The 27180-nt window shown below is 42.5% G+C and overlaps 1 protein-coding gene across 1 annotated transcript in view; it reads right to left on the reverse strand.

Annotated features, from left to right (window-relative positions):
* The window catches only part of GLT8D2 (glycosyltransferase 8 domain containing 2), a 46059-nt gene extending 19167 nt beyond the window's left edge, over positions 1–26892 (reverse strand). Inside the window, exons 1-3 of the mRNA XM_082666386.1 lie at positions 26565–26892; positions 3333–3379; positions 1122–1214 (exon numbers count right to left, since the gene is read on the reverse strand). Of these exons, the coding sequence (XP_082522512.1) occupies positions 1122–1214; positions 3333–3351 (112 nt within the window). The 5' untranslated portion in view covers positions 3352–3379; positions 26565–26892. The remainder of the gene's footprint in view (positions 1–1121; positions 1215–3332; positions 3380–26564) is intronic.
* Positions 26893–27180: the final 288 nt, after the last annotated feature.

The raw sequence follows: 27180 nt of genomic DNA on the forward strand, positions 1-27180 counted from the left end.
TATAAAACAGTAAACTAACGAAAAATAAAACACTACTGGTGCTACTTAATTTTTGTGTGTGTTGGCTTTGTATGTTTGGAGAAGTGAGGTTCCATCCCATGCAATTCACCCCTGAAGAGGGAAACTGGGCTCCCAGTGCAGCTGGAGGAGGACATATGGTCAATGCAGCGATTTTGCTCATAAGCGAAATTATTGAGAGACTCCAGAAGGGTGGATGCAGAGCAGGCCACTCAGAGTGAGGTCCGAAAACCAACAGCCTCAGCATCAACTGGGAGTTCATCAGAAATGCAAATTCTCAGCCCCACCCCCGAACTACCGATTCAAAACCTGGGGCCAGGACTGTGTTTGAACAAGCCCTCTGTGTGATTCTGATATGTGCTAAGTTTGAATAGCACTGATCATTCTACAACACAACTGAAAATTTGGCCTTGGGTTGATATTCTAAAAGCAGGTACTTGGAAGCTGACTGAATTTTTGTTTCTCTCTGAACCCAGCTATTGGAAGGACTCAAACTGTGTTCTTAGGTATCTCATCTTGATGGACCACATGGCTGCCTGCCTGCTCCGTTCTTCTTTTTTTTTTTTTTTTTTGCGGTACGCAGGTCTCTCACTGTTGTGGCCTCTCCTGTTGCGGAGCACAGGCTCCGGACGCGCAGGCTCAGCGGCCATGGCTCACGGGCCCAGCCGCTCCGCGGCATGTGGGATCCTCCCAGACCGGGGCACGAACCCGTGTCCCCCGCATTGCAGGTGGACTCTCAACCACTGCGCCACCAGGGAAGCCCCGTTCTTCTTTTTTTTTAATATATTTTTTCTTTGCGGTAAAATACGCAACATAAAATTTACCGTCTTAACCATTTTCAAGTGTACAGTTCAGTGGTATTAAATACATTCACACTGTTGTACAATCATCACTGTCATCCATCCCCCTAACACTTTTCATTTTGTAAAACTGAAACTCTATACCCATTAAACAACAACTCCCCTTTCCCCTCCCCCCACCCAGCCCCCGGCAGTCATCACTATGCTTTCTGTCTCTATGAATTTGGCTACTCTAAGTACCTCATGTTGGTGGAATCACAGAGTATCTGACTTTTTGTGACTGGCTTAGGTCACTATGCATACCTGTTTCGTTCCTGAGCACAGTCCCCCTATGAACTTTCTTATACAGAATCCCACAGATGGTCACAATCAAAAGGAACAGCAACACCTGGTTAACTGAAATAAAAACAGAAACATGTTCAAGTATAACCTATCAAACTGAAACTGTGGAATAAGTTTAGAATAGCCAGTGGGAACAGACGCTGTCCCTGACATACACAGGACTGGAGGCCTGGAACCTTTCTCTAAGCAGGTAGCACGTGGAGTCAAGAGTTAATCTGTGATACTGCCGATACTCAAGGCCACACAGATGTAGTTTAAGGACAGCCAGGGCTAAACCCAGGCAGTCTGACGGCAGAAGCTACAACCTTGATGACTGCATGATGTTGCCTCTGGAGCCACTTTCTGTGCAGGAATACTTTGTTTCAAATAATAGCCAACATTTATATGACACTTATGATGAGCCAGTGCTTATTATGAATACATGTTCTTAGTCATTATAACAGCTGCTTCTCAGTTAGTTCTACCACTGGTCAAGGATGGTGTACATAAATCTCTTGCCCTGAGTAAGAGGTTAGAAGATCCCAATAACTCTTCCCAGTCTAAGCCTCCAGGGCCATCCTTTCCAAAACAGTGATGCTTGCCCTTAGGATCTACTGAGAACTAGAATGGTGTCGGACAGTGTTTTCCTAAGTATGAAGCCATACACCACTGGTTGTACATGGGATGATTCAGGAGGCTTGTGTTCATAGCATTAAGTAACATTAAATCACAGTGAGAAATCAGTCCTAATTTCACATGCAGGCAGGTAAACAAAGCTACCCAGAATTGAATAACATTACTCTAACCATATATATTTGTACAATAAGCTTCTTCTGAGACATAACTGTTACTCTACTTATAGTAAGGATATACACTTTCTATTACAAAATACACTTATAATTTTTTAAATGAGTCAATTTAAAGAAAATAGTAAGTCATGCACAGAACAGAAGGAACGCAGATGATGAAAAGTTGAGAAAGTGGTACACTGCCATATGCAGTACACAAATGCCTGCAGTTTGGTAAACATTGGTAGAAGGGGAAAGGGCTGGAATTTGAAGTCAGACTCAAATCTCATTTTACCACCTACTAGCTGTGTGGCCTTGGACATGTTACTTAACCTCTCTGAGCCTCAGTCTGCTCATCTGCTAAATGGGGATTGTAATAATAACCACTACCTTGCAGGGGTGTTTTGAGAGTTACCAAAGGCAATGTAGGCCCAATAAAGACTTTAAAATTGTTTCGTATTATTATTTACTATTTTTGTGTGTCAAGATATTTATACTTATTGGCCTCATACTGATCTATTTTCTGGCCCCTAGGCCTTTGTCTTCACATTTGTAAAAGGAAGGAGTTGGACAATCTCCACGGATGCCTTCCAGAGCTATGTCCTAAGGCTCAATGGTTCTGCCTTGCTGACATCCATCCCTTCTCTGCCTTTCTGGGTTATCAGATTCAGCCAGAGACAACCAGATACTATACTCAGTTTAAAACAAAACTATACAGAAACAGAAGATAAGGGACAAAGTTCTACAGTTTATCGATACAACTGATTAACATTCGCTTCCCACAGCCACTTTGACGAAGCAGCCTAATGTCTACTACCATCTGACCCTTTTTTAGTATAAGTATGTCCCATGCAATATTGGGGATATAATTATACTAAAAAATTATTCATAGTTTATTAGAAATTCAAATCTAACTGTATATCTTGTCTTTTCATCTGCCACATTGGGCAACTCTATTCTGAGGGTAACTAACACAATTAAGTAATTATTTTTCCCCTAGATTCACAAACAACTGGATATAAAATCAGAGGCAAGTCCAGGTTTTGATGGGGTCTGAAGATTACATAATTTGAAGTGAATCTTTAAGAATAAGAATAAGAAATTACAAACGCTAAATTAGGCAGAAACATGAATACTTATTTAAAATGAGAAAATAAATAATATTTGCAACTTTTACGGAAACATCTGACCCCTCTCACGAAAAATCCACCTCTGAACAAAACACTCAACAACTTTCTACGGAAATCATCCTCATATGATGATGCCAACAACTGTCTGTGGGAAAACTATCCATGAAAACCAAAGAAGATTAAAAAACAAAAAGAAAAAGAATAAGATTCAGCATCAAAACAGTCCTCCAAAATATCTATTTTTAATCATAATTTTTAAAAGTTTGTAATCTTACTTTTTCGTAACAAAGCCATGTGTGTTCATGTGGATAAAAACTGTGACCTGTGGATTAAAGAATAAAAATTATTTTTAAAAGACAATCAACCCAAAAGTCATAATACAATTATTAAGGACTATATCTCTGACCATTTGCTATGTGGAAAATTTTGCAATCATTCTTTTTTTTTTTTTTGTGGTACGCGGGCCTCTCACTGTTGTGGCCTCTCCCGTTGTAGAGCACAGGCTCCGGATGCGCAGGCCCAGCGGCCATGGCTCACAGGCCCAGCCGCTCTGCGGCATGTGGGATCTTCCCAGACCGGGTCACGAACCCGTGTCCCCTGCATCGGCAGGCGGACTCTCAACCACTGCACCACCAGGGAAGCCCTGCAGTCATTCTTAACTGTTCTGAATCTAGAATTTTTAACTGAATAGTTCTTGAATTCAGCGCTCACCTCTTCAAATTGATTTCTCTGGCTGTACAAAACGTACAAAGGACTCCCAAAGCGTAATCTTTTACCTTCTCCAAAAACTGCCCTGTCAGCCCTCTGGATTAGCAGATCAGATGGCACTAACTGGAAGAAATGTCACATAAGACGTTTCCCTTGATGTAAAATATCAATCCTGTGCCTTTTTTTCGTGCTACCATAACTTCATTCCTTTGATAAGGAAGCTTCTACATCTTCAGTAATCCCTTGTGAAAACAGAACCATCCTGAGAGGGGCACATTTTATGCTCCATTCAATCATTCAGTAAATATTTATTGAGATCCTACTAAAAGCCCAGCACTGTGCTATGTACTGGGGATGCAGCAACGCACAGATCAGTCCCAGTCCCTATCATCATGGAGCTGCTTTCAGTAGAGAAAAGAGATATTAAAATGTAACAAGTAAAATAATTAATTATGGTAAGTGATATGAAGTAAAAAACAGAAGTGCTGGGATAAAGATGAATAGAGACCGGGAGGCATCTTGGTGAGAAATCAGGAAACACCTCACTGAGGAGATGACATTTGATCAGAAGAAAGGGCAGGAGCCAGTGGAGAGAATGCAGAAGAGCATCCCAGGCAAAGGGAACAGCAAGTGCAAAGGCCCTGGGGCTGATGATTCTAAATACCGCAAGAGGTTCAATGAGGCTGGAACAGAGTGGAGTAAGGGAGAGACTGGCTAGAAGAGGCTGGAGACAAACTGTGGGGTCTGTAAAGGAATATGGATTTTATTTTATTTATTTTTTTGGCTGCATTGCATCTTTGTTGCTGCACGCGGGCTTTCTCTATCTGCAGCGAGCAGGGACTACTCTTTGTGTGGTGTGCAGGCTTCTCATTGCGGTGGCTTCTCTTGTTGCAGAGCACAGGCTCTAGGTGTGCAGGCTTCAGTAGTTGTGGCTCGTGGGCTCAGTAGTTGTGGCTCACGGGCTCTAGAGCATGCAGGCTTCAGTAGTTGTGGCGCATAGCTCAGTAGTTGTGGCTTGCAGGCTCTAGAGCGCAGGCTCAGTAGTTGTGGCACACGGGCTTACCTGCTCGGCAGCATGTGGGATCTTCCTGGACCAGGGATAGAACCTGTGTCCCCTGCATTGGCAGGCAGATTCTTAACCACTGCGCCACCAGAGAAATCCCTGGATTTTCTTTTAAATGCATGTAACCCCCTCCATCAGCCTTTGTCTTCCTTAAAGCCCTAAAGCAATGTTTTTCAAACATTCCCACAGAAATTCTGATGATAAAGGAGAGCGGACACTCCAAAGTCAACCCAAGTGAGTTCAAAATATCTTCCAAGTTTCTTGTTTTACCTTCAAGTTCATGTAAACTGTACATAAATATAGGGGAAAAAAATAGTCCCTTCATTGTCGGAAGAGCTCCTCTCAGGGAGAAAACTCTTCGTTATGTAATCAAGGTCTTCTATACACAGATGTGATGGATAGGGGTGAGATCAGGAGAAAGCTAACTGGGTCGAGTAAATGATGAGCTGGAATCCCCGGGTTTGGCAGCAGCCCAAGAAGAACAGCGTGTAAGGAGGAGAAAGATCACAGGACAGGAGCTGCCAGTCGCCCAAGAGAACTTCTTTCCCTGTGCAGATGGGCCCTAGGGACTTTCAAAGAACTGGAATTTCCAATATGCAGTCCACAGTCTCTGCCATGCTCTGCACCTTCTCATCCCCACCCTACCTCTACACTGCTTTCCCCTCTGGATCAACACATGTTGCTGTGTTTAAGGGAAATCAAGGGAACGGGGCAATGTTCTTTATTTTGGACATGGAGGACAGGGGAGAGAAACAACTGAGCTAGAAAGTTCTGTGGGCACCGGACATGAGAATGGAAGTCATCAAGAATTGGTACAAAGTTTGGAGGGAATATTGGATGGAGGAAAGGTGAGTTAATTGTGAGTTAATTGCATTTGAATCTCCAAATCTATGGCAGATGGCAGGAATCTTAAACTTTTTTTGACATAAGTATCTTGGAAGTCTGGTGAATCCCATAGACCTCTTCCCAGAATAATGTTTTTAAAAGCTTAAAAGATATATTGTATTATAAAGAAAACCAATTACACACTTTTAAAGAAAATTATCAGAATATTGGGGGGAAAAAACAAATTTGTGATACCTATAGCATTAAACATGCTTCTTTATTAAATAACAAGGGCTATTAGCAGGTATAATACTTATTGTAGCTTTAAGTAGTAATGAGCTTTAAAAGATGTGAGATATTTGTAGCAGCTGTGATGTAACATGAAAGTACCTGATTTACACTGATGAGGAAGTCACAGGTACTACAGTTCCTTCTGTGGCTTGTTTCCTATATTCACAAACGAAGGAAATGCTCACATTTTTCCTCATCTAAGTACATGAGAAAATGAAATGTATCCATGGACACTCTGAGGGTCTGTGCATCCCAGGTTAAAGGTTACAGAATCCCTGGGGTAGGTTGATTCAACTGACATCTGGGTTAATATGTCATAGAAAAGTCATGTGTTTAATGTTTTACCATCTAGAAAAACTGCTGCTTTGGGAAGATTTGCCAGGTTTGTGCTGTGGCTTTTTGTAGTCTTAACCACTGGACACCAGGGAAGTCCCAGGAACAACTTCTTTTAACAGAAGAGGCAACTACTTCTTTAGAGAATAAAGAATTGGCCTTATGAGAACTATTTTTCTGCCAAGACATTTGAGACATGTTGACAAGGTAATTTCTTTATAGTGTCCTGGATTTCCACAAATTTCCTGTTGTGAACTTCCATAATTAGAAAGAGTGCTTCACTCAGGGAGGCACAAATGGTGATGTATAACAAATATTCAGTAAACCTGTTTTTTTTAATAGACTTCCTGTGACACATGTAATTGATTAACTGCATATTAACAGGTCAGCTTCAAAATATGACTTGATTTTCTTTTTTTTGTTTGCGGCCGTGCAGCATGTGCGATCCTAGTTCCTTGACCAGGGATCAAACCTATGCTCCCTGCAGTGGAAGTGCAGAGTCTTAACCACTGGTCCACCAGGGAAGTTCCTTGACTTGTTGATTTTCAAATGTTTAAATTTTTACATATAGTAGAATTCACTTTTCTGGTTGTATTGTTCCATGAATTTTAACACATGCATAAATTCCTGTGATAATCACAACAAATGAGAAAAAGAACAATTCCAACACCTCCAAAAAATTCTCTTGTGCTGCCCTTCTGTAGGCAAACCCAACTTGACACCTAACTCCCGGCAACCACTGATGTATTCTCTGTGGCTATAGTTTTGTCATTTCTAGAATGTCACGTAAATGGATTCATACGGTATACAATCTTTAAAGACTCTCTTCTTTTGCTTAGCATGACGCATCTGGGATTGATACTTGCCGTTGCATGAATCAATAATTTGTTCCTTTTTATTACTGAATAGCGTTCCACTGTAAGAATGTATCACAGTTTATTTATCCATTAACCCATTGAAGGACATCTGAGTTCTTTCCAGTGTTTTTTGATTATGAATACAGCATCTGTAAACACTTGTTTGGAGGTTTTTGCATGATTTTAAGTTTTACTTCTCTGTGGTAAAGACCTAGAAGTGGGGTTGCTGGGTCATTTGGTAGATGTGTGTTTATAAGAAATTTGCCCGTCTGTTTTCCGGAGTGGCCGTATCATTTTGCATTCCTACCAGCAATGAAAGAAAAGTCCAGTTGCTCAGCATTCTTGTCAGCACTTGGTACTTTATTTTAGCTGTTCTAATACGTGTATTTCGTGGTGGTTTTAATTTGCACTTCCCTAATAACTACTGATGTTGAGGATCTTTTTATGTGTTTATTTGCCATCTGTATATCGTTGTGATGGTTAATTTTATGTATCAACTTGAAGGGGCCATAATATTTGGTCAAATACTATTCTGGGTGTTCCTGCGAGGATGTTTTTGGATGAAATTAATGTTAAAGCAGTAGTGGAAGGAACACAGATTGCCCTCTCTAATGTAGGTGGGCCTCATCCAACTAGCTGAAGTTCTAAACAGAACAAAAAAGCTGACCTTCCCCTGAGTAAGATAATGTCTCTGGTTTGACTGCCTTTGAAGTGGGACAGTGACTTTTTCCTACCTTCAGACTCGAACTGAAACTCATGCTCTTCCTGGCTGCCAGCCATCAGACTGGATCTACACCAGCAGTTTTCCTGGTTCTCAGACCTGCAGACTCAGACTGGAGCTACACCTCTGGCTCTCTTTAGTGTCCATCTTGCTGACTCAGCCTGCAGATCTTGAGTCTTGTTGGTTTCCATAATCACATGAGCCAATTCCTTATAATAAGTCTTCTTCTGCATACATATACATCTGATCGGTTCTGTTTCTCTGGAGAACGCTGACTAATGCAATGGGGAAGTGTCTGTTTAAATCTTTTCCCAATGTTTTAATTGGATCATTGCTTTCTGATTTCTAAGTTTGGAGAGCTTTACATACTCTGGATACAGGTCTTTTGTTAGATGTGTGATTTGCAAATACTTTCCCCCAGTAGGTGGCTTGTCTTCATTCTTTTAACAATGAAAAGTTAAAACTTTCCTTTGCACAGCAGAAGTTTTCAGTTTTGATGATGTCAAATTCATCAATTTTTTGCTTCTACAGATCATGCTTTCAGTGTCATATCTAAGAATTTTTGGCCTAACCCAAGGTCAGGATGAGTTTCTCTTATGTTTTCTTCTGAGAATTTTGTAGTTTAATATTTAGCATTTCAATTTGAGTTAATTTTTTATATGGCATGAGGTATAGGTTAAAGTTCATTTTTTAGCATGTAAATATCCAGTTGTTCTGGGATCACTTGTTGAGAAGACTATCCTTTCCACTGAACTGATTTTTTTTTAATATTTCATTCTAATTTTACAGTGTTCAAAGGGAGGCTTGAGATTTATCAAGGACTTTGAATCTAGAGGATGATGCGTGTCCCAAAGAAGGTTTCTGATTCTTTCCTACACTTTCTAGATTTGGATAGCAATCAGTGGCTAAAAAGTAAGTTATATCATCAAATACAGATTCAACGTTCTCAAAATAGCACCGGGCCTAAGGAGACAAGAAAAGGGCTGATACATCATGAAAAATTTCAACCAAACATTTCTCCAAATCCAAATCCTATCTTTTCACAATATTCTGGAGTATTTTATTCGTGCTCTGAAAATCCAAGAGAGCTAACAGACTCTCTGTTCTCAAAATATGCCTGTTATAACTCTGCTTCCTGGATGCCCCAGTTCACAATTTATCTATATGCTTATCATAATACCTTATATATTCATTAGAAGAAGCAGTGGGCATTCAGAGAAGCAGAGGATAGCAAGGAAAGTTTGATGAAAAAAAATGAAGTTTAACCATTAGAAAAGAATTTTAGATTATAAAATTCGTCTTAGGAGATTGGTTCAAGATGGCGGAGTAGAAGGACGTGTACTCACTACCTCTTGCGAGAGCACCTGCATCACAACTCACTGCTGAACAATCATCGACAGGAAGACACTGGAACTCACCAAAAAAGATACCCCACATCAAGGGCCTTCCCTGGTGGCGCAGTGGTTGAGAATCTGCCTGCTAATGCAGGGGACATGGGTTCGAGCCCTGGTCTGGGAAGATCCCACATGCTGGGGAGTAACTAGGCCCGAGAGCCACAACTACTGAGCCTGCGCATCTGGAGCCTGTGCTCTGCAACAACAGAGGCTGCAATAGTGAGAGGCCCGCATACCGCGATGAAGAGTGGCCCCCGCTTGCCACAACTAGAGAAAGCCCTCGCACAGAAACGAAGACACAACACAGACAAAAATAAATTAAAAAAAAAAAAAAAGATACCCCACATCCAAAGACAAAGGAGAAGCCACAATGAGATGGCAGGAGGGGCGCAATCACAATAAAATCAAATCCCATAACTGCTGGGTGGGTGACTCACAAACTGGAGAACACTTACACCACAGAAGTGCACCCACTGGAGTGAAGGTTCTGAGCCCCACGTTAGGCTTCCCAACCTGGGGGTCCGGCAACAGGAGGAGGAATTCCTAGAGAATCAGACTTTGAAGGTAGTGGGATTTGACTGCAGGACTACTACAGGACTGGGGGAAACAGAGACTCCACTCTTGGAGGGCACACACAAAGTAGGACCCAGGAGAAGGAGCAGTGAGCCCATAGGAGACTGAACCAGACCTACCTGCTAGTGTTGGAGGGTCTCCTGCAGAGGTGGGGGTGGCTGCGCCTCACCGTGAGGACAAGGACACTGGCAGCAGAAGTTCTGGGAAGTACTCCTTGGCGTGAGCCCTCCCAGAGTCCACCATTAGCCCCACCAAAGAGCCCGGGTAGGCTCCAGTGTTGGGTCGCCTCAGGCCAAACAACCAACAGGGAGGGAACTCAGCCCTACCCATCAGCAGACAAGCAGATTAAAGTTTTACAGAGATCTGCTCACCAGAGCAACACTCAGCTCTACCCACCACCAATCCCTCCCATCAGGACGCTTGCACAAGCCTCTTAGATAGCCTCATTCACCAGAGGAGAGACAGCAGAAGCAAGAATAACTACAATCCTGCAGCCTGTGGAACAAAAACCACATTCACAGAAAGATAGACAAGATGAAAAGGCAGAGGGCTATGTACCAGATGAAGGAACAAGATAAAACCACAGAAAAGGGCTTCCCTGGTGGTGCGGTGGTTGGGAGTCCGCCTGCCGATGCAGGGGACACGGGTTCGTGCCCTGGTCCGGGAGGATCCCATGTGCCGCGGAGCGGCTGGGCCCGTGAGCCATGGCCGCTGGGCCTGCGCGTCCAGAGGCTGTGCTCCACAACGGGAAAGGCCACAGCAGTGAGAGGCCCGCGTACTGCAAAAAAAAAAAAAAAAAACCCAGAAAAGCAACTAAATGAAGTGGAGATAGGCAACCTTCCAGCAAAAGAATTCAGAATAATGATAGTGAAGATGATCCAGGACCTCGGAAAAAGAATGGAGGCAAAGTTCGAGAAGATGCAAGAAATGTTTAGTCAAGATCTAGAAAAATTAAAGAACAAACAAACAGAGATGAACAACACAGTAACTGAAATGGAAAATATACTAGAAGGAATCAATAGCAGAATAACTGAGGCAGAAGAACGGATAAGTGACCTGGAAGACAGAATGGTGGAATTCACTGCCACGGAACAGAATAAAGAAAAAAGAATGAAAAGAAATGAAGACAGCCGAAGAGACCTCTGGGACAACATTAAACGCAACAACATTCGCATTATAGGGGTTCCAGAAGGAGAACAAAGAGAGAAAGGACCGGAGAAAATATCTGAAGAGATTATAGTAGAAAACTTCCCTAACATTGGAAAGGAAATAGTCACCCAAGTCCAGGAAACACAGAGAGTCCCAGGCAGGGTAAACCCAAGGAGAAACACGCCAAGACACATAGTAATCAAATTGACAAAAACTAAAGACAAAGAAAAATTACTGAAAGCAACAAGGGAAAAACAACAAATAACATACAAGGGAACTCCCATAAGGTTAACAGCTGATTTCTCGGCAGAAATTCTACAAGCCAGAAGGGAGTGGCATGATATACTTAAAGTGATGAAAGGGAAAAACCTACAACCAAGATTACTCTACCCAGCAAGGATCTCATTTAGATTGGATGGAGAAATCAAAAGCTTTACAGACAAGAAAAAGATGAGAATTCAGCACCACCAAACCAGCTCTACAACAAATGCTAAAGGAACTTCTCTAAGTGGGAAGCACAAGAGAAGAAAAGGACCTACAAAAGCAAACCCATAACAATTAAGAAAATGGTAATAGGAACATACATATCAATAATTACCTTAAACGTGAATGGATTAAATGCTCCAACCAAAAGACACACGCTGTCTGAATGCATACAAAAACAATACCCATATATATGCTGTCTACAAGAGACCCACTTCAGACCTAGGGACACATCCAGACTGAAAGTGAGGGGATGGAAAAAGATATTCCATGCAGATGGAAATCAAAAGAAAGCTGGAGTAGCAATACTCATATCAGATAAGATAGACTTTAAAATAAAGAATGTTACAAGTGACAAGGAAGGACACTACATAATGATCAAGGGATCAATCCAAGAAGAAGATATAACAATTATAAATATATATGCAACCAACATAGGAGCACCTCAATACATAAGGCAACTGCTAAAAGTTATAAATGAGAAAATCAACAGTAACACAATAATAGTGGGAGACTTTAACACCTCACTTACACCAATGGACAGATCATCCAGACAGAAAATTAATAAGGAAACAGAAGCTTTAAATGACACAAGAGACCAGATAGATTTAATTGATATTTATAGGACATTCCATCCAAAAACAGCAGATTACACTTTCTTCTCAAGTGCACATGGAACATTCTCCAGGCTAGATCACATCTTGGGTCACAAATCAAGCCTCAGTAAATTTAAGAAAATTGAAATCATATCAATCATCTTTTCTGACTGCAACACTATGAGATTAGAAATCAATTACAGGGGGAAAAAACATAAAAAACACAAACACATGGAGGCTAAATAATACGTTACTAAATAACCAAGACATCCCTGAGGAAATCAAAAAATACCTAGAGACAAATTACATCAAAAACATAAAGATCCCAAAACCTGTGGAATGCAGAAAAGCAGTTCTAAGAGGGAAGTTTATAGTAATACAAGCCTACCTCAAAAAAAAGAAAAATCTCAAATAAACAATGTAACCTTACACCTAAAGGAACTAGAGAAAGAAGAACAAACAAAAGCCAAAGTTAGTAGAAGGAAAGAAATCATAAAGATCACAGCAGAAATAAATGAAATAGAAACAAAGAAAACAATAGCAAAGATCAATAAAATTAAAAGCTGGTTCTTTGAGAAGATAAACAAAATTGATAAACCATTAGCCAGACTCATCAAGAAAAAGAGGGAGAGGACTCAAATCTGTAAAATTAGAAATGAAAAAGGAGAAGTTACAACAGACACTACAGAAATACAAAGCATTCTAAGACACTACTACGAGCAACTCTATGCCAATAAAATGGACAACCTGGAAGAAATGGACAAATTCTTAGAAAGGTATAACCTTCCAAGAATGAACCAGGAAGAAATAGAAAATATGAACAGACCAATCACAAGTAATGAAATGGAAACTGAAAAATCTTCCAACAAACAGAAGTCCAGGACCAGAGGGCTTCACAGGTGAATTCTATCAAACATTTAGAGAAGAGCTAACACCCATCCTTCTCAAACTCTTCCAAGAAATTGCAGAGGAAGGAAAACTCCCAAACTCAATCTATGAGGCCACCATCACCCTGATACCAAACCAGACAAGGGTACTACAAAAAAAGAAAATTACAGACCAATATCACTGATGAAAATAGATGCAAAAATCCTTAACAAAATACTAGCAAACAGAATCGAACGACGCATTAAAAGGTCCATACACCACAATCAAGTGGGATTTATCCCAGCAATGCAAGGATTCTTCAATACGCGCAAATCAGTCATTGCCATATTAACAAAGTGAAGAAGAAAAACCATACGCTCATCTCAACAGATGCAGAAAAAGCTTCTGACAAAATTCAACATCCATTTATGATAAAAACTCTCCAGAAAGTGGGCATAGAGGGAACCTACCTCAACATAATAAAGGCCATATACGACAAGCTCACAGCAAACATCATTCTCAATGGTGAAAAACTGAAAGCATTTCCTCTAAGATCAGGAACAAGACAAGGATGTCCACTCTCGCCACTATTATTCAACATAGTTGTGGAAGTCCTGGCCATGGCAGTCAGAGAAGAAAAAAAATAAAAGGAATCCAAAAAGGAAAAGAAGAAGTAAAATCGTCACTCTTTGCAGATGACATGATAGTATACATAGAGAATCCTAAAGATGCCACCAGAAAACTACTAGAGCTAATCAATAAATTTGGTAAAGTTTCAGGATACAAAAGTAATGCACAGAAATCTCTTGCATTTCTATACACTAATGATGAAAAATCTGAAAGAGAAATTAAGGAAACACTCCCATTTACCACTGCAACAAAAAGAATAAAATACCTAGGAATAAACCTACCAAGGGAGACAAAACACCTGTATGCAGAAAACTATAAGACACTGATGAAAGAAATTAAAGATGATATAAACAGATGGAGAGATACACCATGTTCTCGGATTGGAAGAATCAACATTCTGAAAATAACTATACTACCCAAAGCAATCTACAGATTCAATGCAATCCCTATCAAACTACCAATGACATTTTTCACAGAACTAGAACAAAAAGTTTCACAATTTGTATGGAAACACAAAAGACCCCGAATAGCCAAAGCAGTCTTGAGAAAGAAAAAAGGAGCTAGAGGAATCAGGCTCCTGGACTTCAGACTATACTACAAAGCTACAGTAATCAAGACAGTATGGTATGGCACAAAAACAGAAATATAGATCAATGGAACCGGATAGAAAGCCCAGAGATAAACCCACGCACCTATGGTCAACTAATCTATGACAAAGGAGGCAAGGATATACAATGGAGAAAAGACAGCCTCTTCAATAAGTGGTGCTGGGAACACTGGACAGCTACATGTAAAAGAATTAAATTAGAACACTCCTTAACGCCATACACAAAAAGAAACTCAAAATGGATTAGAGACCTAAATGTAAGACTGGACACTATAAAACTCTTAGAGAAAAACATAGGAAGAACACTCTATGACATAAATCACAGCAAGATCTTTTTTGATCCACCTCGTAGAGTAATGGAAATAAAAACAAAAATAAACAAATGGGACCTAATGAAACTTAAAAGCTTTTGCAAAGCAAAGGAAACTACAAACAAGACAAAAAGACAACCCTCAGAATGGGAAAAAATATTTGCTAACGAATCAACAGACAAATGATTAATCTCCAAAATATATAAACAGCTCATGCAGCTCAATATTAAAAAAACAACCCAATCCAAAAATGGGCAGAAGACCTAAATAGACATTTCTCCAAAAAAGACATACAGATGGCCAAGAAGCAGATGAAAAGCTGCTCAATATATTTATTAGAGAAATGCAAATCAAAATTACAATGAGGTAGCAACTCACACTGGTTAGAATAGGCATCATCAGCAAATCTAGAAACAACAAATCCTGGAGAGGGTGTGGAGAAAAGGGAACCCTCTTGCACTGTTGGTGGGAATGTAAATTGATACAGCCACTATGGAGAACAGTATGGAGGTTCCTTAAAAAACTAAAAATAGAATTACCATATGACCCAGCAATCCCACTACTGGGCATATATCCAGAGAAAACCATAATTCAAAAAGTCACATGCACCCTAATGTTCATTGCAGCACTATTTACAATAGCCAGGACGTGGAAGCAACCTAAATGCCCATCAACAGATGAATGGATAAAGAAGATGTGGTATATATATATACATATATATATATATAGACACAATGGTATATTACTCAGCCATAAAAAGGAACGAAATTGGGTCATTTGTAGAGACGTGGATGGATGTAGAAACTGTCATACAGAGTGAAGTAAGTCGGAAAGAGAAAACAAATATCATATATTAACGCATATATGTGGAACCTAGAAAAATGGTACAGATGAACCAGTCTGCAGGGCAGAAACAGAGACACAGATGTAGAGAACAAACGTATGGACACCAAGGGGGGAAAGGGGGCTGGGGGTGGGTGTGGGGGAGTGGGATGAATTGGGAGATTGGGATTGACATATATACACTAATATGTATAAAATGGATGACTAATAAGAACCTGCAGTATAAAAACATAAATAAAATAAAATTAAAAAAAAAAAAAGAGAAGCCACAGACCCTGTTTTTGTAGCCCTCCCAGCTTCCTTTTTCCCCTCTAAAAAAGTGTTCTCCTCTTGCCATGAGGGAACTTGCACGTGGCTCACCGTAGCTGCAGACTTCAAATTCTCTGCTAATTGTGAATAAACCCATTTTTGCTGGAGGAAAAAAAAAATTCATCTTAGTTTCGAAATCTAAAATTAAATTTTGTCACATATTCATTCACTTCTTTGTGGCATTTTCCAGGAGTTGGAAACTGACTTCCTTTATCTTAAAAAACAAACAAACAAACAAGCTAATTTACCATAAATAATTTGTCTTGAAAACTCAAAATTTATTTTAAAATTAAATTGATCCTTCTTAATTACGGTCCTTCAAAAGAACTTCTGAACTTGACGTTTGACTGGATGCAGCCGTCAGCAACCAGGAATAGTAACCTTTAGAAATCAGCAACATGACAGAGACGGCAGGATAGCATAGTACACCAGGGTTTCTTTATGAACCAAAGTGTTGTGAGAATTTGTTGGCAGTGATCTAGGGAAACTCTTCAACAGGGATTTCATTCAAGCCTTTAACTCACTGTAAACAACTGGCTACAATGTCCCTTTCATTTTCCCAGGATATAGACTGTACACCCAGGAGCTCTGAGTGCATTTGCAACGGCCCTTCTCCTTTTCCCCTATTGCACTTGGGAAAGAATTGAGTCAAAAAGCATGCTATTTATGATTCTTCTGAGATTGGTTTCAGGTACCTTTTATCCATTTACTATTCTGGATGATATACATTCGGCTAACTTTTTGAGGTAATGTCAGCCTAGAATGGTCTTTGGCCACATGTCTGTTCCCTTCCAGAGACCATCTGGTACCACAGGAGAGAATGAGGGGGAGACCAGAAGGCTCTGGGCTCCAAATCCCTGAAGCCAGCTCCTCCCTGTATATCCCAGTCAGCCAAGCCAATCAATTCCCCTCTTTTCCTTAAACTTCTTTGAAATGAGGTTCAATTTCTTGCAAACGAATCCTTACAAATACATGCCCTGTGGCCAGAACGGGATGGATATATTACTAATTCCATTTTTCAAATGAGGAAATTGTGGCTCAGAGAGGGTCAGTAACTTGCTCAAAATCACACAGCTGGTAAATAGTAGAACAGGGATTTGAAATTAGGGCTCTCTGACTTCAAATCTGATGCTCTTTAACCACAAGGTTCTGAAACTCATGAAAGGCTATTCTGGCTACCCCAGAGGCAGGTGAGGTGGGCTCCAGGTAACAGATGTCACTGTGTATTCATGAAATTTCACAGCTCCCAGGCGAGGTTGGTCTGCTCTCCCTTGAGTGCTCCGCTACTCTAACTACTGAGCTCATGCCAAAGAGTAAGTGCTGACTCATCTGGCAAGGGGGCTCATCTTTCCCCTGTCCAGCACGTTGCAACTCTAAAATCTCTTTAAGATAAAATAAGAGGGGCTTCCCTGGTGGCGCAGTGGTTGAGAATCCACCTGCCAATGCAGGGGACACATATTCAAGCCCTGGTCCAGGAAGATCCCACACGCCGCGGAGCAACTAAGCCCGTGTGCCACAACTACTGAGCCTGCACTCTAGAGCCCGCGAGCCACAACTACTGATGACCGTGCACCTGGAGCCCGTGCTCCGCAACAGGAGATGCCACCGCAGTGAAAAGCCCATGCACCACAGTGAAGAGTAGCCCCGCTCACCGCAACGAGAGAAAGCCCGGGCGCAGCATCAAAGACCCAACGCAGTCAAAAATAAATAAATTAAAATTTTTAAAAAAAGATAAAATAAGAGGATTCAGGAAACTGATATGCACATCTAATTGCAAGGCAGAGCAGTAGTGAGCCAAGGAGGGAAATTCCTGAAGCAGATTCTTGTAGGAAACCTTCTAAGGTGCTTTTAGAATACAAGGCAGAAAGGAGGCCCTGAGAAGCATGTACCTCCAAGAGAAAGCCTGTTTCATTTACTTTTTATTTTGGTTTTTTTTTTTGGTCGTGCCTCACGGCTTGCAGGATCTTAGTTCCCTGACCAGGGATAGAACCCCGGCCCCTTGCAGTGGAAGCATGGAATCCTAACCACTGGACTGCCAGGGAATTCCCTGTTTCATTTACTTTTTAAAAAGCATATGAAATTGTATAAAGATTCCGTATGCCTGATGGGCACACTTCTCTCCCTCTTCACAACGCGACCTCGTCTCTGATGGTGGCACGTTCTGTTTAAGCTGCTATAAACGGGTATTTCCGGTGCTTGCAGTCAAAAGCATTCTAATAGATTAAGTAGGTGCGCAAGAGATGTTTGCAGCTTCTAGAGAGGAGCTGATGGTATGGATTTGGCAGAGGGATCAGAGCTGTAAAGGGGTAGAAGAGTGATGGGGGGAAGTCAGGGATGAGAGCTGGAGGAAACAGCTGCAAGACATCTTAAGAAGACATAGAATAAGAAGCAGAAATCTGGGGCCAAGGGAAACGAGTGTCTGGGGCAGAGCGTGAGAGAGCATATTCTGGGTTACCATGGTTCCTGCCTGCGAGCAAGTGCAGCACAGGACTCATTACTATGCGGGCGAGGCCCAGGTGCACGGGAGGTGCAGGCCACCTGCCCGCACTCTCCTCCTCTACACACGTCCTGTACGTAGCCTGCGGGACCCCACACTCGCCTGCTTTCCCACCACCTTTGGGGACCGCTCATCCTCAGCCTCTTTGGCTGTTCCCCCATCTCTGGAACCTTTAAATGGTGGACTCTCCTGGCTTGAAATACCATTTATATGCCTACAACTCCCTAATTACTGTCTCCAGCCCAGATCTCTCACGTGGACTCCAGACTCCTAAAGCCAAGTGTCCACTGGGTGGCTCCACTTGAAGGCATCCTCATGTCCAAATTCGAACTCCTGACGTTTGCCCAAAACACACATCTCCCATCATCTCCCCCAGGTGCACAACGGCAACTCCATTCTTCTAATTGCTCCAGCGAAAATGAACTTGGTGTGATCCTTGACCCTTCTCTGTTTCTCATTCCCCACAGATGGACTGGCCACAAATCCTGTCAGTTCCACCTTCAAAATATATCCAAGATCTTCACCACTGGTACCGCCTTCTCCCTGGCCTTATCACTACCATCCATTGACTGGATGATTCTGCCTGTGTCTTCTTTTAGTTGGTTGTGTTGTTTTCTGTTTAAACTTCTCCAAGCCCTCGCTATTTCTCTCAGAGTAAAAGCCAAAGTCTGTACAGTGTCCTACAAGATCTCACCTGATCACACTGGCCTCCTTGCCAGGCATTCTCCTGCCTCAGAGCCTTTTACACTCGTTCCCTCCACCGGGAATGCTATTCCCTTCACCTGGAACACTCCTGCCAGATATCCACGTGGCTGGCTCCTTCGCGTCCCCCAGACTCAGTCAAAACCCCCTAACCTCAGCAACACATATGTCACTTCTCCTCAGCAATGACCACCGTCCAACATACTGCCCATTTCATCACTGGTTTATCGTCTGCCCTCCCGGTGATAGGCTATAAGCTCCTTGAAGGCAGGGCATTTTGTCTGTTTTGTTCATTGCCATATGCCCAGCATGAGTGCCTGGAGATATGAACCCTCAAAAACATTTATAGGGCTTCCCTGGTGGTGCAGTGGTTGAGAGTCTACCTGCCGATGCAGTGGACACGGGTTTGTGCCCCGGTCTGGGAGGATCCCACATGCCGTGGAGCGGCTGGGCCCGTGAGCCACGGCCGCTGAGCCTGCGCGTCCGGAGCCTGTGCTCCGCAACGGGAGAGGCCACAACAGTGAGAGGCCCAAGTACCGCAAAAAAAAAAAAAAAAAATTTACAGACTTATAAATATTTTTATAATATAAATATTTTTATAATATAAAAGATTTATAAAACACATGACCCTCTCCTCCAGGAAGCTGCGCAGCACCTCAAACCTCATCTGTTCACAACTGAAATCAGCACCTGCCCCACAGAAGCTCCTCCTCAGTGTTCTCTGAGCATCCTCTTCCACCTCTCCCTCCCAATCCCTCATCCAACCAACGCCTGATTCCTACAGTTTCACCTCCTAAGTGTTTCTTTTTTTTTTTTTTTTTTTTTTTTTTTTAACATCTTTATTGGGGTATAATTACTTTACAATGGTGTGTTAGTTTATGCTTTATAACAAAGTGAATCAGTTATACATATACATATGTTCCCATATCTCTTCCCTCTTGCGTCTCCCTCCCTCCCACCCTCCCTATAAGTGTTTCTTTATCCATCTCCTTTCTACCCTGCCTCATCTCACTGATTAACTCTGCAGTAACTTCCCTCCTGGACTTCCTGCCTGTAGGATTTCTGCTCCCTCCCCTTTCCCAATCCATCACTGGTACAGCTGTCACAGTGACTATTTTTGTTGTTTAATAATTACAGTAAATTAATTTGAAATATACATGCAGTTTGAGTACCTTTTTTTTTTGGCCACGCTGCATGGCGGATCTTAGTTCCCTGACCAAAGATGGAACCCGTGCCCCCTGCAGTGGAAACGCGCAGTCTTAACCACTGGACTGCCAGGAAGTTCCGAGTACCCTTATTTTTTTGTTCAATTTTTCCTTTTCTTTTTATCACTTGAAACATTTAAAGTCTACCAAAAAGTTGAAAGAATGAATTTTCATATACCCTACACCAGATTCACCAATTGCTAACACGTTGCCATATTTCCTTTCTCTCTTTCTCTCTCTCTCTTCTTCCCTCCCTCTGTATATATATATATGTATGTATACATACGTATACACATGACTCTTCAGCCCTAAATACTTCCGTGTGCATCTCTTAAGAATAAGGACACTATATAATCACAATGCCATCATCACACCTAAGAAAAATAACATTAATTTAACATCACTGGATAAGCAGTCCATATTCAAAATGTCCCCATTATTCCAATATTGTTTTTTATAGTTTGGTTGTCATATCTTTAGCTTCTTTTACTCTTGATCAGTCCCACCTCACCACACTGCCTTTTTATTTTTCATGAACTTTTTTTGGAAGAAGACAAGCCAGTTGTCTTGTAGAATCCTACTGACTAAAGAGTTACTATATGATCCAGCAGTCCCAATCCTGGGCATATATCCAGAGAAAACTAATTGGAAAAGATACATGCACGCCCAATGTTCATAGCAGCACTACCTACAATAGCTAAGACATGGAAGCAACCTAAATGTCCATTGATAGACGAATGGATAAAGAAGATGTGGTATATACACACACACACACACACACACACACACACACACACACACACAATGGAATACTACTCAGCCATAAAAAAGAACGAAATAATGCCATTTGCAGCAACATGGATGGACCTAGAGATTATCATACTAAGTGAAGTCAGAAAGAGAAAGACAAATAGCATATGATACCACTTATATGTGGAATCTAAACTATGATACAAATGAGCTTATTTACAAAACAGAAACAGACTCACAGACATAGAAAATAAACTTATGGTTACCAAAGGGGAAAGGGATTGGGGGCAGAAGAATAAATTAGGAGTTTGGGATTAACACATACATACTACTATAATGTAAAATAAACAACAAGGACCTACTGTATAGCACAGGGAACTATATTCAATATCTTGTAATAAGCCATAATGGAAAAGAATCTGAAAAAGTGAATATATACAGTGTATAAAAAGTGTATACAAGCACACACACACACACACGCTCATATATATAACTGAATCACTTTGCTGTATACCAGAAACTAACATAACATTGTAAAGCAATTACACTTCAATCAAAAAAACAAAAACAAACAAACAAGAAAACCCCGCTACTCTCAGTGTTCCTTTCCTCCCTAAAGCCCTTCACTGGAAATCCAGTACCAGAAGGTTAAGATTGGAGCTTAAGATTCCCCTAGGTCCTCTGTGCCATGCCTTCCGTCTAAGCTGAACTGGTTGAAAGTTAGTCTCCAGCCCTCCACTGTCCTTCACACCCAGGTCTATGCTTCTCTTTTTTAAAATTTATTTATTTATTTATTTATTTATTTATGGCTGCATTGGGTCTTTGTTGCTGTGTGCGGGCTTTCCCTGGTTGTGGCGAGCGGGGGCTACTCTTTGTTGTGGTGCTCGGGCTTCTCACTGCGGTGGCTTCTCGTTGCGGAGCATGGGCTCTGGGCGTGCAGGCTTCAGTAGTTGTGGCACAGGCTCAGTAGTTGTAGCGCATGGGCTTACTTGCTCAGTGGCATGTGGGATCTTCCCGGACCAGGGCTCGAACCCGTGTCCCCTGCATTGGCAGGTGGATTCTTAACCACTGCACCACCAGGGAAGCCCTCTATGTTTTTCTTGTCACTGAACTTTGGTTCGTTCAGTCCCCTCTGCCTGGAATGCCCTTTCCCCTCCTCTTTCCCCAGTAAATTGCTACTTGTGCTTTAAAGACTCCTCCTCCTCCTTCAGGAAGCCTTACCTGATTACCCTGCCTGGGTGCTCCCCTAATCTCCATTCCTATGCCTATCCCTGCACTCAGAACACTGTGTTCTAATATCATGGGTGTGCCTGTCTCCTCCACTAGACCATGAGATGACAGAGGACAGGGACTGTGGCCGACCTACCTCTGTGTGCCTCAAGAAATGTGTGTGGAATGAATGAGTGAGAAATAGGAGAGAGGAAGAAAGGGCTCTTGTTGTTCTGTTCTTCAATCCCAGGAAGAAAAGGGTCTGCATACCCTCACTAAGGAAAAAGCCAGAAGGAGGGTAAAGCCAGGTTGATGGTCCCACTACAAGAATAAAAGCAGGGGCTTCCCTGGTGGCTCAGTGGTTAACAATCCGCCTGCCAATGCAAGGGACACGGGTTCGAGTCCTAGTCCAGGAAGATCCCACATGCCATGGAACAGCCCATGCGCCACAACTACTCATCCTGTGCTCTAGACCCTGTGAGCCACAACTACTGAGCCCACATGCCACAATTACTGAAGCCCGTGCATCTAGAGCCCACGCTCCGCAACAAGAGAAGCCACGACATGAGAAGCCCGCGCACTGCAATGAAGAGTAGCCCCCGCTCACCGCAACTAGAAAAAGCCTGCACACAGCAACGAAGACCCAACACAGCCAAAAATAAATAAACAAACAAATAAATAATTTTTTAAAATAAAAGCGGAGGGCTCGGGTCTTCTTATTGGCCTTTCTCTTACCATCACAAGGAGTCCCAGAACCATGTCCCCTGAGCCTCTGTAAGCTTTCCTAAGCTGAGTGACTTCTGTGTTGTAGTTTCCCTGTAGTAACAAAGAGTCGCGCTTTCAGCATTAAGGGCCCATAGGCCTGTCTTCAGGACAGCAAGAAAGATGCAGCTGGGGAGTCATCTCACAGTGTTGGAAAGAGGAAATCCCTAGGTAAGGCCCTGGATGGTTGGAGCTTCAAAGGGGAAAGGTCCTAGGGCCTGTGACTAGGAAGAAAAAGGAGAGCTTAGGGAATTGATCTGGACCAGAGAAATGTCTATTAGGTTTAAAAACAGGTCCCAGAAGATCTTGCATGGGGAGTTGTTTTACCAAATGTCGAAGAGTTTGGGCCTGTTGTCAAACCTGGAAAGAATGTCTTAAGACCTGGCAGTGGCTAAGGGGATTAGCTCTGCCTTGGAAGAAAGGCAAAAGTGGGAGGGACTCCTGAAAAGTATTCCAAAAATCAGAGCCCATAAGTTTTATTTTACATGCCAACTCTATAATCAGTTGGTAGGAGCTTTCAGGACTGACAAATTGAGGAGTCTAAAGCCATCACAAGACTCAGTGAAAGAAAGAAGGAAAGAAGGAAGGAAGGAAGGAAGGAAGGGCACTGTGATTGATTAATCATGTCTGCCATGGGTTCAGGTAAGGAGGTAATAGGAAAGAACCTGGGAATCAAAAAGGAATATAAAAGAGGGGCTCCTAAAATGTATTTTTGAACTACTTAAATCTGGCAGGGCATGCACCTGAGTGGAAATATGGGTTTTGTCATTAGACAGAGCTGACTTTGAATCCTGGTTCTGCCTCATTTCTTACTGTGTAACCTTCGGCAACTTACAAAACCCAGTCTGTAAAATGGGATTGTTTTGCAGGTTAAATTAAATAATTTATTACAATGATAAGGAGACACATAGTAATTTCTATTAGTGAGGCATTGTTCTAAGACCTTTATATGTATATTAATTAATTTGATTCTCACAACAACCCTATAAGGTTATTCTTCTCAGTTTACTGATGAGGAAACTGAAGTTCAGGGAGGTTAAGAGACCTGCCAAGAAGCTCTGTGATTTCACGGTATTCTCTAAGACTTGACCCTGAAGTTCACATGGGCATAAAATACATTTAATAGAGCTCTTCAACTTAAACCAGGCTGACTACAGAGTTATGAACAGGACAGGAGCATGGGTTCCCTTGAAGAAAAGAGAAAGAAGGACAAAACCAGGACTTAGGAATTTGGCCTCCAACAAAACACCTCTGGCCTTTTTACTTTTTGCTGGAACATCAAAGGCTTACTCCTGATTTACCAAAATAAGCAGGGTGGGGATGACTTCAGTTTGCGGACGACCCATCCTGCTTTCTCCTGTGATGGATTGAGGCATTCTTTCACAACATGGCTTTAGACCAGGTGCTGACAAACTACAGCCAGATCCTGCCCATCACCGTTTTTTAAAAATACAGTTTTGTGGGAACATAGCCAGGCTTATTCTTTGATGGTGCTGTTTGATGTTTTTTCCATGGCCATTTCCACACTACTTCCGCATAACTGAGTCGTCACGATGGAGACCATCTGGCCTGCAGAGCCACCTACCTGGCCCTTTGCAGGGAATGTTTGCTGATCCCTGCTGCCCACCTTAGGCCAGACTTTCTACATATCAATATGGCATACGTGATCAATTATCTGTCCTTAACCAGGGAAGGGAGAACAAGATGTCCCTTTGGGTGTTCGCCAGGAAAGGTATGAAGGTAGGATGTCCATGAGAGGAACCAGGGTGAAAACACATGTGGTCAGGATAGGATATTGCAGGGACTTCCCTGGCGGTCCAGTGGTTAAGACTCCGCTTCTACTGCAGGGTGTGCGGGTTTGATCCCTGGTCGGGGAACTAAGATCCCACATGCCACATGGCATGGCCAAAAAATAAATAAATTTTAAAAAAGAATAGGATATTGCAGAGTGCCGATGTTAATCTATATGATGTGATAAAATGGCTCTGTGTCAACTGGGAATCACAGTGTTAAAAAACAAACTTAAACAAACTTAAGCAGATTTCTCATCTGCAGCAGCGGTCCCCAACCTTTTTGGCACCAGGGACCAGTTTGGTGGAAGACAATTTTTCCACAGACGGTGGGGGGAAGGCTGCGGGGGGAACGGTTCAGGCGGTAATGCGAGCGATGGAGGGCGGTGAGGGGCGGCAGATGAAGCTTTGCTTGAGCTCGCCCGCTGCTCACCGCCTGCTGTGCGGCCCGGTTCGTAACAGCCGCGGAGCGGTACCAGTCTGAGCCCCGAGGGTTGGAGACTCCTGTTCTGCGGGACTTCTCAGGACCTTTAAAATGCCATCATGCCTTGAGAGTGCTGAGAGGGGGATATGGCTCACAGAACGTATTTTCCCCACGGGACTATCTTCTTTGGAACATTCTTTGGCAGACGCTGAAATAAAAGAAATCTTTAGAATCATGCCCCCTGGGAACTAGGAATGAAAATGGTGAGGGCTGTGGCTTGCTGAGCATGTCTTTCTCTCAGCAAGGGAAGAAGCAGGAGAACTAAAGAGAGCCAGAGTGGAAAAAAAGGAGAGGTGTTTGAAGAGAAGAAGGAAGGAAGCAGAACCCGGGAGAGACAACTTGGACAGATGTGAGGAACACTGGACGACTGGACTATGGGAGGGAACAATGTGTCAAAAGCAGGGCTGTGGCCCAGTGCAGGGTGTGTGGTCACCTTCACCATCACCGTTGTCATCATCAGCACCACCAGAGAAGCTGACCTCCCCTGAGGCCTCACTACTCTGCAGATCCTGCATTATGTCCTTTAGACACATGATGTCGCTTAATTCCCATTTTACAGATGAAGAGATAGAGTCACCCAGAGTCAAAGTTTATAAAGCTTATAAGTGGCAGCGCACAGACTCTGTGAGTCGGACCCCAGAGCCCATGTTCCCACCACTGCCCTGCACTGCTCTACTGAGTTAGATGGAAGCCTGGAATTCCATTATGCAGCACGCAAAGGATACTGTACACAAATGCAACACCAAAACATTCAGAGGAAAAGACAAAACAAACCAATGTCACTTTGGATATTTGGCTGCACGGGCCAAACAGCTAGAGGACTGACTTTTTTCCACAGCACATTCAGATGTTTGGATATCATATTTTCTTCCTCTCTCTCTTCTTACTCTTTTATTAACTATCCCTTCTTAACTTATGTCATAAATTATATATCAGGCTTAGCCAAAGTATTACGCTTGCTCATAAAGTGAACAAAAGAAGACATTTTTTTGAAAGTTAAAAAGCATTTTCAACCCGACCGTTATGACTACCATATTTACAATAAGCCTCATTTAGATTTCATACAACTGCCAGTTCTTTGGGGGGGGGACTGGGGCCCTCAGAATAGCTTCCTAGGACAGGTTCTGAAAACATGAATCACAGCTCAATTAAATCTTCTGTGGCTCAGAAACATACCAGCGTTAAATGCTAGCATTTATACAGTCCTAGCTAACAGATGATTTCCACGCTTAAAATATGATGAAAATAGTAAGTAAATCACACTATTTGGGGGTAGGGGGACGGACATAAACCCAGGTCTGGAAAAGCAGTCCAGGATGTGAAAAACTTGCACATTGAATATTTTGGATTTGCAGCGATGGCAAAAAAAAAAAAAGAAGAAGAAGATGCCGCCAGCATGCTACAAACAGCTGGAGCGCCTGAAGGTGGTTTGCGTGGGACAGTCCACCTCTGATTTACTTTCTTGCATCTACAGCAAAATAACGGACAGCTGCCAGCAGGCCAGGGTGAAACAGAAAGGCCGTCACCCTGCTGTAAATGTCTGTTTACCTGGTGGGTGGTGAGGGCAGGGCTCCTTCGTCCAGAAGAGCTGCAGGGCAGAGCATTCAAATGGTGGCTGGCCCTGGGATGCTGCCCTTCACGCTGCTTCAGCTGCTTCTACGATCCCACTGGGAATCTCAAAGGGCCGGAGAGCCTCAAGGCCAATATTCCGTTTCCAAGACAGTCTTCCTCCCCCACTGCACCTCCCTTGCTTGTGCAGACTCTGGAGCAGCTCGGGTTTCTTCCACCCCTGTTCCAGGCAGCTGGGAATCTAGGCGTTGTGCTGGCTGAGTGATGTGGCCCCTGAAACCACTTCCAGATGGGCTTGGCGGGTCAGACTTCCTCTCGCAGCCTCCTCCGGCAGCCTGCAAATCATTTCAAAAACAAGGCTGCTCTGGAGGAAAACATTCCAAACTGGAGAAAAGCAGATGCTTGGAGGGTGAATTTCCACCACACATTGGGTCTAAGGTAAACTTTGAGAGGGCAGAAGTGAAAAAATTAAGTTCATACTGATTTTAAGAATATCTTTCCTGGCCACTAGCTTCTCCTAAAATGCCCTAGTCATTAAAATGCCGTTGTCCCCAAATCAAAGCCCAGATAAAAACTGTGGTCTCCCTTCGACCAA

This window comes from Grampus griseus (genome assembly GCF_964374135.1).
Source record: "Grampus griseus genome assembly, chromosome: 11".
Lineage (NCBI taxonomy): Eukaryota > Metazoa > Chordata > Mammalia > Artiodactyla > Delphinidae > Grampus > Grampus griseus.